The 13,244-nt window shown below is 41.2% G+C and overlaps 1 protein-coding gene across 1 annotated transcript; it reads left to right on the top strand.

Moving 5' to 3' along the window:
* Positions 1–12,019: 12,019 nt before the first annotated feature.
* LOC132863358 (trace amine-associated receptor 13c-like) lies at positions 12,020–13,033 on the top strand. Its single transcript, XM_060896133.1, has one exon. It carries the CDS (start codon positions 12,020–12,022, stop codon positions 13,031–13,033), a length of 1,014 nt encoding a protein of 337 aa, XP_060752116.1.
* Positions 13,034–13,244: the final 211 nt, after the last annotated feature.

Below are 13,244 nucleotides of genomic sequence, written 5' to 3'. Positions count from 1 at the left end.
TCTCTCTCTTGCTCTCTCTCTCTCTTGGCCTCTTTCTCTCACTCACTCACTTTCTCTCTCTCTCTTTCTCTCTCTGTCTCTTTCTCTCTCACTCACTTTCTCTCTCTCTCTCTCTCTCTCTCTCTCTCTCTCTCTCTTTCTCTCTCTCTCTCTCTCACACACTCTCCTCTCTGTCTCTCTCTCTCTCTCTCTCTCTCTCTCTCTCTCTCTCTCTCTCTCTCTCTCTCTCTCTCTCTCTCTCTCTCTCTCTCTCTCTCTCTCTCTCTCTCTCTCTCTCTCTCTCCAGTCACTCAGGTGAGTCTCTAACGGACAGCATTCATTAAAGGTGTGAAACAAACACAAGCGCTCAGACTGATGCAACACGTCTCCTCTGTTCCCGCATCTCCTCGCAGGCCTCCGGGACTCAGAGATCGTTAACTTCAGCTTAATTTCACACAAAGATATTTTTAAGTAGTTAAATATCACCGTGTAAACGTCTGTCGCTGATCACCGAAGCGGTGAAATTCACCACAAAAAAAAAAAATAAAGCGGCATCTTAATTCCTTTTTTTTTTGGTTGCCGTTTTAATGGAATTTAAAAGCTTATTCAAGCATGTATTTATTATCAAGCTGAAACTTTTGCCTCTAGATTATTTATTTTTGAGCACGTTTAATGAAGAAGAGTTAAAGCGATGAAAAGCGTGTGAGAGAAAAGTGTCAGTAAGAATGAAAGGAAAGGTGTAGAAGACATTAGTAAGAGCAGCTCTAATGTACGGGTTAGAGACTTTAGCAGTGAGGAAAAGACATGAGGCAGAGATGGAGGTAGCAGAGATGAGGATGCTGAGGTTCTCTTTAGGAGTGATGAGGATGGACAGGATTAGGAACGAGCACATCAGAGGGACGGCTCAGGTTGGCTGTTTTGGGGACAAGGACAGAGAGAATAAATTGAGATTGTTTGGACATTTACAAAGGAGGGAGATGGTTATATTGGTAGAAGGATGTTGGAGACGGAGCTGCCAGGTAAGAGGTCAAGATGAAGGCCAAAGAGGAGATAAATGGATGTGTTAAATGAAGACATGAAGGTAATTGATCAAGTCAAGTCAAGAAGCTTTTATTCACATTTCAACCATATATAGCTGTTGCAGTACACAGTGACACGAGACAACGTTTCTCCAGGATCAGGGTGCTACATAGAACAAAGACAGAGCTAAGTATGTCCTAGCTACATAAAGTGCAACCTCGTGCAAACAGTGCAGGACAGGACAAACAAGACAGACGGTACCTTTTTCCAGACGGCAGGAGGGTGAAGAGTGTGTGTGAGGGGTGTGTGGGGACATTCGCAATGCTGTTAGCTTTGCGGATGCAGTGTGTGGTGTAAGTGTCCATGATAGAGGGAAGAGAGACACCAATGATCTTCTCAGCTGTCCTCACTATCCGCTGCAGGGTCTTGTGATCAGAGATGGTACAGTTCCCAAACCAGACAGTGATGCAGCTGCTCAGGATGCTCTCAATGGTCCCTCTGTAGAACATGGTCAGGATGGGGGGAGGGAGATGTGCCTTTCTCAGCCTTTGTAAGAAGTAGAGACGCTGCTGGGCTTCCTTGGTGATAGAGCTGGTGTTGAGTGACCAGGTAAAGTTCTCTGCTAGATGAACACCAAGAAATTTGGTGCTCTTGACGATCTCTACCGCTGATCCGTCGATGTTCAGCAGAGAGTGGTCGCTCTGTGCTCTCCTGAAATCAACAACCATCTCTTTAGTTTTATCAACATTCAGAGAAAGGTTGTTGGCTCTACACCAGGTAGTTAGATGTTGCACCTCCTCTCTGTATGCTGACTCGTCGTTTTTGCTGATGAGACCCACCACGGTCGTGTCATCGGTGAACTTGCTGCACAGTCGTGAGTCAGCATGGTGAACAGTAATGGACTGAGCATGCAGCCCTGAGGGGCTCCAGTACTCAGTGTGGTGGTGCTGGAGATGCTGTTACCGATCCGTACTGACTGAGGTCTCCTGGTGTGAGAGTAGAAGATGCTGAGGATAGAGTTAGCTGGAAAAAGATGATTCTCTGTGGAGACCCTTAACGAGAAAAGACACAAGTAGAAGAAAAAGATATATTTATTATTATATTATTTAATAATAATAATTAATAATAATTCCCGCCCTGTGATGGGTTGGCACTCTGTCCAGGGTGTATCCTGCCTTGATGCCCAATGACGGCTGAGATAGGCACAGGCTCCCCGAGACCCGAGGTAGTTCAGATAAGCGGTAGAAGATGAATGAATGAATGAATAATAATTCCCGATGGGGGCACGGTGGCTAAGTGGTTAGCACGTTCGCCTCACACCTCCCGGGTTGGGGGTTCGATTCCCGCCTCCACCTTGTGTCTGTGGAGTATGCATGTTCTCCCCGTGCATGAATGAGTGTGTGTGTGTGTGTGTGCCCTGCGATGGGTTGGCACTCCGTCCATGGTGTATCCTGCCTTGATGCCTGATGACGCCTGAGATAGGCACAGGCTCCCCGTGACCCGAGGTAGTTCGGATAAGCGGTAGAAAATGAATGAATAATTCCCAGTTCATAAACTTTCGACATGAAATTCTCACCAGATGTCGGTAACGACGATGTCATCCATTCCTACAAAGAACTCCACCTCTTCTATGAACTCTGATCTTTATTTCTTTCCATAGATGTTTCTACTGGATGCAAGTCAGCCGATTCCTCTGAAAGCTGTTGAGAGTTTCCTTGGCTATGTGTTTTGGGATCAATGTCCACCTTCGTCTTTATCGTCTTCATCATACGTATTACTGCACGAACTCTTTTTTTATTAAACAGGAGGTCGATTAAAAAACAGCTAACCTAAAAAAAAAAGCCCAACACAAAAGATCCGGATTTTATTGGTTCGTTAAAACGAATCAGATTCATTTAGCTTTGAATTGATTCAGTTATATAAAGTGTGTCTTCTCTGTGTAGAACTTTTTGCCTTAGTTTTTCTTCCCGTTGATTTGATTTCTTTTTCTGCACGAAGGTAATTCGTCCCATTTAAGCCACTTATTTCTGCGCACTGTTTATAAACCGCTCGTCTTCAGTTATGACGTTTTTTTTTTGGTTGTTTTTTTTCCCCGAACAGAAACCAGTAAAAACACGTTTCGCTGCCTGCTATAACTCTCGATTACTTTTTTTTTATTTATTTTTTTTTATTATTACTTCAGTGCAGTATGAGAGTCTGTAGATTTTATCAGCAGGTTATTTCGAGGAAGATGCTGAATTCAGCGTTCTAAAAGTTTTGGCACCCTTCGGCGTCCCGGGAGCCGCGTGTTAAGTCGTTCGTTTTTTTTTAATCTCATGCGTCGAGCGGCACACACACATTTTTCTTTTTTCTTTTTCTTTTTTTTTCCTCCAGACGTTGATTCTCAACAGCGTTTTATTCACGTTGTTTAATAGTCTGGAACATCTTTTCCTCGAGCTGCGTTATTGTCTCAGGGAGTTCACCAGGCTTCTGCTCCCGCTCGCTGCGTCTCTGAAAAGACTTTTTTTCTTCTGAATAGCAGAGTTGGCAGGATGTGCTGATGGCACTCGGGGTGAACGTGGGTGGTTTCGCTTCTTCTACACCACCTGCTGAAACGGCCTTAAGGAGCCGGTTGATAAGAACTCGCAGCTGTACATCAAGAGAAATACCTGCCATGAGATCAGCTTCTCTGTGCTGCTGTGAGAGACGTCTAATAAAACAGGTTTATTTCGGTTTGGTAACACAATTTTCTGACTGTATACAAAATGCTTTTGTGCTTTTTTTAAGGTAAACAACGTTGGCGCTGTGGTTTATTTCTTTTACACTTCTCTTGGGTGTCATTTTTATCCATAGAAGAATAACACGTTAGACATTTTGTGTAAGGAATACACAAAACACTCCTGTGTGTCGTGCCGTTTTAGGAAATGAATCACAGATGTTCTGGTGAGACACTCGGATTGTTTTCTTCAGTTTTGATAGAGCAGGAAGTTCCCTAAAGAGGAGACGCCTCGGTATTTCTGTGCGTTTCTATACGTGTGTATAATCGTACACGTAGACGCTGTTCTGGGTTTTTAACCTTAATATATTTCTGTTTCTGCTGTGTTTACTGAAGCAGGGAGAGCGCACGTGCGCACACACACACACACACACACACAAACACACAAAAACACAAACACACAAAAACACAAACAAAAACACAAACAAAAACACACACAAAAACACACAAAAACACACACAAAAACACATACACACACACAAACACACAGAAAAACACACACTCACACACAAACACACACACAAAAACACACACACACACAAAAACACACAAACACACACACAAAAACACACACACACACTTTCATTCAATCAAGTGCCAGGAATTGTAGCATCCTTTGTAATCTACAGACTGTGAAGTGAAATTTTCAGGAATATTTTCATGTTTCATTTAAATAAATAAATAAATAAATAAATAAATAAATAAATAAATAAATAAATGAAAGTCCTCTGTCACAGCACTGAAAGCTCAAGCAGTCAAGTGCAAAAGTTTATTTCATGTTTCATACAGACGCAGTTTCAAAAACCGAATGAATTATTTCTTCTGCTTTATTTTATTATATTATTATATATATATATATATATATATATATATATATATATATATATATATATATATATATATACATACATATATATATATATATATATATATATTTATACATAAAGATGAAAGATTTGCGTCATGACTTTCCACTTGCTCGACTTGCTTTCCTTCTTCTTTGTATTCACAACACTATAATATAAACACAAACCTCTATTACGTCCAAACGTGACTTCGTGACTGTACGTGCACGTGCTGATTTCTTGCTTCTGATTGGTAGGAAATAAGAGGACGAGTAAACAAACAAACAAACAAACAAACAAACAAATAAATGACATTTTTTTAGTATTAATATTACTGTATATTAATTACTAAAAGCTTTCATTTAAAATAAAAACATACACACAAATAAATAAATATTTGATATTATACGTTTTTTTTATTATTTGTAATTATTTTAATCATTAAATAAATAGTATGCAATATTAGTATTAATGCCTAATATTAATATTTTTATTACCTTTATTCATGTAAAAATAAATAAATAAATTGTGGAATTATATTATGTTCAATATTTTTTTCCCCATTTCTTCTTTAAATGAAAAATTATCCATGAAATCAAATGTGGGTTAAATGTCTAAATGTTTATAGCTACACCGAACGTCTTTAATTCCTGTTCTGGGTTCAGTTATTCCTTCGTTATCCCTGTTTGGCTTCTGTGCTAAAATTCATCATTAATGCTTTACTTTAAGCTGCTATAAAAAAACAATGCAGTAGGTTTTCATTTCTCTCACTGAAGGCATGAAGCTGCAGCATCTGCGTGGAAACTCGACGCCGTGTAATTCATCACTGATCAACATCAGCGCTGATGTTCAAGAGCTTTGGAGATCCTGACAACAGCAACAACAACAGCTGATGCAGAAAAGAGATGCAGGACAGATATTCTGTTCATCATCCTCCGAGTCTGAGGTAGATCAGCTTCACTCCTGACAAACTGTGAAGCGGGATAATGAGGAAGAAAAAGCAGGAAAAAATGACATGTTCACAGCTTTCAGTCTTCGTGCTCACTCGAGGAAAGAAAAACCTTCAGCTTATGGAGTCTGAGCTCGGGATTGAAGCAGGAACCCCGGCGATGTGAATCAACAACGTTATGATGTTTCCTTGTGTTTCTTCTTAACTCCAGTGCACCTGGATGGAGTCAAAGCTGCGATGTTATAACACCATGTTTAACCATGTAGCGGCTTCAGGGTTCGAGGCCCTGCTTCATGTTATAAGGAGTGAAGTATACTTAAAGGTGATTCTCCAAATCAGTCACTTACTACCTCACACTTGGTGGCTCAGTGGGTAAAACAGCTGTCTCTTACCCTGAGGATCAGCGTTCAAGACTTGTCTCAGGTTAGTTTTCCTTTCCAAGTGTATCTTGATGTGAACTAAATGGCAAAATTACAAAAAAAAAAAAAAGGAACACATGTAAGGACCTGGTGGCTCATTGGGTTGGTGCACAAGTTTCTCACCATGATGATTAGGGTTCTAGTCTTGGTTCAGGAAAGTTTTCCTTCCTAAGCTTAGCTTTCTCTGTAGTAGTAACAAGAACTAAAAGGTAAAGCTCCAAAAAAAAAACAGCTGTGTGTAAGGACCTGGTGGCTCAGTGGGTTGGTGCACAATGTTTCTCACCATGATGATCAGGGTTCAAGTCTTGGTTCAGGTGAGTTTTAGAATCACTTTAAGGTGTAGCAGTGACATGAGCTGAAAGATAAATGTTTAAAAAAAAGCAGAGGGGTCAGAAAGTTCTGATAGCTCACATGTCTAAGGGTGCGTCCCTCTGCAGTGTCATGCTGCACAGGATTGAGACCACCTGCAGGCGAGCTGAGGGGCCGGAACCCGGTGGGGCTCTAAGTCTGGCAAAGTGAGAGAAAGAGAGTGAAAGCCAGCAGGTCCCACCTGGGGCTCCTGGAGAGGTGAAGGGTGGGGTTATGCTGCTCTGGGCTTTTTCTTGTCTAATATATTTTTATATATACACTATTTTATATACTTTATTCAATTTAACTTCATTTTTACTCTTCTATATATATATGATAATTATAATTAATTAATATTATATATACACACACATACACATAAATAAAAATTAATCTACTTGCAATCCATATTACTCTTTCCTTTTACTACATCCCTGTTACATGCCCTGAACACTTCCATTGCTATTGATCTACATACTAGAAATCTATCATCATCTAAATTGATTAAAAAAATCTGTTCTTTCCTGTAGATACAAAGTCTTGGAAACTGTCTCACCTGAGCCTTGAACCTATAACCTCAGCACCTCGCTGAGTGTCCCTAACCAGCTGAGCTATGAACCAGCCACATTTGTCACACTAAATTACTGCATTTTGTGCCACATATAGATTATTAGTTACTCCAGATTAGTATAGTGTCTCTGTCAGACATAAGAAATTGTTCCTTATGCCTCAAACCATGAGCCCCTCTATAGTATCCTGTTTCTTGCATACTTAGTTACTACTGATACAGATTACTGTTCTACAAAAATGTTGGAAGGAAAAAAAGCCCACTAGTTGGATTTGAACCCATAACCTCAGCAATGAAAGTCCAACACTTTCCCTTATCACCCAAATGGACTCAGAAGCCTGAACGCTGACAGACTGCAATCAGAGGTCAGGGTTATATTTATTTATTTATAATAATAAATAAACACATTTTTATTTGCATGCAGAAGAGGAGGATGAAGATCATGTGTAGGTAAAGTTTAACAATACCGAACAATCCTTTACATCCCAAAGGGTTTAATCCTCATGTCGTCTCATCTGAGGGAGGTCTTTCCTTATTGTCTTTCCTTATTTTTTATTTTATTTAGAGAAAGAAAGTTTAGTGTTTAAAGACAGCGGTCTATGATCACAAAGAACTCTGAAAGACGACAAAACTTCTTGTTAACACTTTGACTTTTCAGTTTAAATTTGAAACATTCCAACGTTCCCACATGTCGTTAAGTGACGAACACGCTTCTTTGTTTCCAAAATGTCGATCGTCTGTTTGTACTTTAATGACTGTCTCATTCGACCTGATATACACCAGCATGTACAGTTCATAAAATATCCCCTTCATGATCGCTGACCTGGTGGTTTTATTCCCAGCCCCTTGCTCACTTCTATTGATCTTGTATTCAATTAGATTTACTGTGGCAAGAAGTGAAGCCGAGGCTGTCAGCGGCATGACGAATGGAGCCTCTTGCTTCGACTCGGAGCCAGAAACCAAAAAAAAAAGCGTTGGGTGTTTTCTCACCGTCGGTTCGTTCGTTCTTTCGTCTGTCGCATTTATAATTTCTAGCTCCCTCCAGATCGACACCGCTGAGCTCACTTCGCCGTGCCGCCCCGACACAACACACACGCAACATCTTCATCATTAACGCTGAATCTGTTTCACCGCTTGCTTGGTGCACACAAGTCCAATTCCAGACGTCATGTTCGATTTATAAGATTCCTTTCGAAACCTGTGGAATTTTTTTTTCTTCCAAATAAGATCCAGGAGAGGGGGGCACGGTGGCTTAGTGGTTAGCACGTTCGCCTCACACCTCCAGGGTTGGGGGTTCGATTCCCACCTCCACCTTGTGTGTGTGGAGTTTGCATGTTCTCCCCGTGCCTCGGGGGTTTCCTCCGGGTACTCCGGTTTCCTCCCCCAGTCCAAAGACATGCATGGTAGGTTGATTGGCATCTCTGGAAAATTGTCCGTAGTGTGTGATTGTGTGAGTGAATGAGAGTGTGTGTGTGTGTGTGCCCTGTGATGTGATGTCACTCCGTCCAGGGTGTATCCTGCCTTGATGCCCGATGACGCCTGAGATAGGCACAGGCTCCCCGCGACCCGAGGTAGTTCGGATAAGCGGTAGAAGATGAATGAATGAAGATCCAGGAGACATAAAGACCTTGAGTACAGGCCGGGATGCAAACTTCACCCCGGCGCAGTAATGAATAAACGCAGCCTGGAGTGTATCACTGTATAATTTTTCCCTTTTATATCTAACGTAGCATCAATCAAGCAGGAAGCTTTGCTCTGCTATAAGAAGTCAGAAGTAAAATAGAGTAAAATAGGATACTGAGCAGATGTGCAGGTTTATTCATATGTGAGATGCTTTTATGGAAAGGAAGAGACACGGTTCAGGAAGCTGAGCGTCACTGAGCTGGAGGAAGGATCTGATCTAAGCCGTCTAATGCTTTTCATTGAACAACTGCATTTATATAACGACACGATGCTGAAGATTAGAGATGGGTGAACTTTTCAAAGTTTCCTTAATTATAATAACAAGTGACTGTGGTTTCATTCATTCAAATTAAGGCCCTGAAAATTTGAAATACGACACAGAGGAATGTAATAAACAGGAAACGGTGAAGGTTTCAGAGACAAGACACGATAGCATGCTACTCGTGCAATTATGCTAGTTCAGCATATTGCTAGTCGGCTGCATTTGCAGCTATGCTCGTTCAGCGCTTTGCAACAAGCAGCTGTTAATCAGTCTGAGGCAACTGGCTGAGGTTTCGTGAGTTACAGCAGCCTGTGTGTGTGTGTGTGTGTGTGTGTGTGTGTGTGTGTGGGTGTGTGTGTGTGTGTTATCCATCTCTATGTTCTCATGATCTATATCATATGTCTATTAAAAACTATCTGCACAGCACGCAGCCATAAATCACACACACATATCGCAGAGGAGAACAAACCTGTAACATAAAAACAGTGCGTGTGTGCAGATTGACTAGACAAGCGCTTCGTCACGGATTCTCTTACAGCGCTTATACTTATTTACAATTAGCGCAAATTGCGAGCAGCGCGTTGCAGATCCAGCTGAGAGCATTTGGAACCTATCATTTGTGAGGTCATTAGTGACACGAGACGGCCCCCACACTATTTTTATGATAATATTTACCTGTTTTCTAGCTACGGGTCTCCTCAGACCCCATTAGCACTTACACACCAGGCCTAACAGCGATAATGACTTCACAAGGTGCGCAGTCGAATTAAAGGTGTCAAGTAAACAGAGATACGATGATGCAATGGAGTGTACAGGGAATTGTGCAGAGAACCGAGTTAGCAGTCACCCATGCTAACGTTTTGGAAAACCAAGGCCCAATTATTTCGTATTATACATTCAAATTAAACAATCAACAAGTTTCTGCTACTGTTAGTGTTGCACAATAAAAATAGTAAGAACCCAGTAGCACAAAACATCTCATTCTTGCATGTCACTCAATCAGATTCCCTACCTTATTATTTCACTGTTCACATCCTACGTTCACTCTACACTCGTCCTGGTTTGCTGCCAATCAGTAAAAATTTCAAAAAGGTGCCAAGAGATAAGTTTATGTATATTATTTACCAGTTAAATGTTCATTTCTACCTCAGGAGTGCATCAAGTCTCAGTACTCAGTTCAGCACTGTTTAGACCAGGGGCGTCAAACTCAAATCCACAGTGGACCAAAATATAAAACTGAGATAAAGTCACGGGCCAAACTGAATATTTATTGAAAAATGAACTGCAACTGATGTGTAATGTTCAACCTTTTTCATATGGAAACAAACTTTAGTTTTGCTTGAACACAGGATTTGGAACAACCGGAGCTTCATATTACAAACACATAAGAAATTAAATTTGAAATAAAAGACACATCAACGGTGTTCGTTTCTTATTTAAATAAATAAATAAACGATGCCTCTCACTGGATCATTTTAAGTTCCTTTTTGAAGTGGATCTTTTTCAAAACCAACAACAAAACAACCAAAAATAATCATTTCATTCAATGAAAATCCAACTTTTCGACTAGTGACTTCTTATGTTATATTCTTTCATTACAGACACGTTAGCTTCGTTAGCACACAAGACAAACAGGTCTGTCCTTTATATTCGTGAACACATCATCTGCCTCCCTCCTGTCTTGAAAGCTCCTATTGTCCATCTTTCGTTTGGCCATTTTTGTGGAGGGTGGAGTTAACTTGCCCGATGTGACTGTAACATGGTTGTTAACGACTGACAACAGAGAATGAGGGTCGCTTGCTGTTGCTGTGACTACGCGTCAATACAGTGGCAAGGCATATCAAATGCACATTTGATATGATCTCGCGGGCCAAATATAATTACACCCAGGCCTGAGTTTGACACCCCTGGTTTAGACTACATGTCTAAGGTCTACCTCAGCTATTATCCCCGTTCGTTTGTTTATTTTTTAATATAGCTATAAAAACTTCAACAGTCAAACATTAACACTGTCTTCTCTAGTAGAACTTTCAAAAAATACAGACAAGACATACGAGTTTGAGATCACCATTTGATTGAACAAAGTCGTTATTTAACTAATAAACACATTGGACTATGTGACTGAAAGGTGCTTGTTGTTGCCAAGGTGTGTTCTGTTAGAATGTCTCACCCTGGTTACTTTTGGAGTGGAATGGACAAGGAGAATATCAAAAATCTGCAGAGGCCAGAACTGGAGGCCTGGATGAAACATCAAAACACTGGAGCTATGGTGTGGTGTTGTTACCTATATTTATTTTCCAGACTAGCAACCTGATTTGACATCCAAGAAACAGACCTGTTGTAAGGAAATGCATGGAATGTGGATAAAAACTGGGTACCAGCTAAATGTGCACAAGGCCAGAATACAACCTGGATGGGGAACCTGTTTTTAGCAAGTGCAAGGAACTTGGAATTCTCAAAAGAACCCCCACACACACACACACACACACTGGGATGTCTTGCAAAACTCTGCAGAGGCAAATCTGGAGGTCAGGAGCAAACTGCAGAACCTACAGTAGAGCTAGTGTTCTTTGGTTTCCAGACCAGCAACCAATCAATCAAACAAGAACAAGGATTTGGTATGGAAATGCATGAAGGGCATAAAACTGGGCACCAGCCAGATGCAAATCAGGAATACACCTTGGATAGGATGATAATTTGCCATGTATTAAGTAAAGTAGACAGAACCCGGGGGTCCCAAAAGACAATGGATGCAAAGAGGATTTGCAAAAATCTACATATGCCATAACCGGATTTGAGAATCAAACCTAAAATCAATCAATCAACTTTTATTTATAGAAAACTCCTTGGCTGTTTGGTACCGGGACTTGGTTTTGAGAAAAGACAACAACTGTGACAACCAAGAACCAGTGGCCACCAGGCTCCGATACCAGCGCCACCATTTTGTTAGTTTATTTCTAAACTATACCAGAAAGCATGACGGAATCATCTAGTACCCATAGGAATGATAAAAACAGATGTAATGTTTTTGAATATCAAATGAGAAGGAATTATTCAGCCAGTCAGACACTGGTGGGAGGTTTCCTGCTTGGGTATAAAGCCAAAAGCCACAAAAGGACAAATCCATCAGTTGTTCAACTCAACTGCTGACCAGCAACGACACAGCTGCTTGATCATCCTCCGATCTGCAGATGAACAACACTAAGTTTCAGCAAAATCTGACAGATGAATACTGCTTTCCAGACAACAACAACTCCTGCAGAAAGGAGTTGCGAAGCAGCAACAGCAACATCTTCCTCTTCCTCTTCCTGTCATGCATCTCTGTAGTCACCGTGATCCTCAACCTGCTGGTGATCATCTCCATCTCCCACTTTAAGCAACTGCACACACCAACCAATCTGCTCATCATGTCTCTGGCGGTGGCCGACCTCCTCGTGGGACTCGTAGTGATGCCTGTGAATATTATGGACTTGATAGATAACTGCTGGTATCTTGGGAAAACCATGTGCTCGCTTTATCCCTTGCTTAATTATATTTCCGTGTCGGCTTCTGCAGGCAGCTTGGTGTTCATCGCGGTCGATCGGTACATTGCCATTTACAACCCTCTGTTGTATTCCACCCAAATCACCATTTCTAAAACGTCCTTGTTTATAGTTCTGACCTGGTCTTGTGCTATTCTGTATAATGTTTTATTTTATGTCTTTAACGGCCACCTGCTTGATCCTGACCTGTTCAGCAAATGCGTCGGCAAATGCGTGGTGGTTCAAAGTCAGTCGGCCTCCATGGCCGACTTGTTCATTTCCTTCGTCGGGCCTTGCAGCGCCATGATGTTTTTGTATCTGAGAATTTTTAAAGTGGTGAGATATCAGGTCAAATCCATCCACGTTCTAGAGTACGACAACGCACATGGGCGTGGGGTCAAAAGTGTGAAAAACAAAGCTGTAAAAACCTTAGGCATCGTCATTTTCGTGTACCTGTTTTGCTGGATTCCGTATTATTTACATTCTCTGTCTGTTGAAAACCTGACATCCGTGTCCATGGTGTGGATCGTACTCAACTGGCTGATATACATCAACTCCTCTGTAAACCCCCTGATCTATGCCATATTTTACCCCTGGTTTAGAGCATCTGTTAAGTACATCGTGACATGTAGAATATTCCAGGCTTCTTCTTCCATGTTTAATCTGTTCCCAGAACAGTTCTGATCTGAAAATATCACTTGTAGTTTTGTGTGTTACTCAGTAAAAAACAGCCCTTAGGATGCACGACCCTCGACGTAGCGGCGATGAAGTCGAGCGGGGGTAAAGACGCACGAATCCCAGAGAGAGAGAGAAATAAAAAATAAATAAGAAATAAAAACCCAGCACTCGCAAGGTTTCAGATTATTGTGGTTGGAATCGTCACGTCGCTGTTTAA

The sequence above is a fragment of the Tachysurus vachellii genome, chromosome 20 (genome assembly GCF_030014155.1).
Source record: "Tachysurus vachellii isolate PV-2020 chromosome 20, HZAU_Pvac_v1, whole genome shotgun sequence".
NCBI lineage: Eukaryota > Metazoa > Chordata > Actinopteri > Siluriformes > Bagridae > Tachysurus > Tachysurus vachellii.
This window is presented reverse-complemented; position numbering and strand designations above follow the sequence as displayed.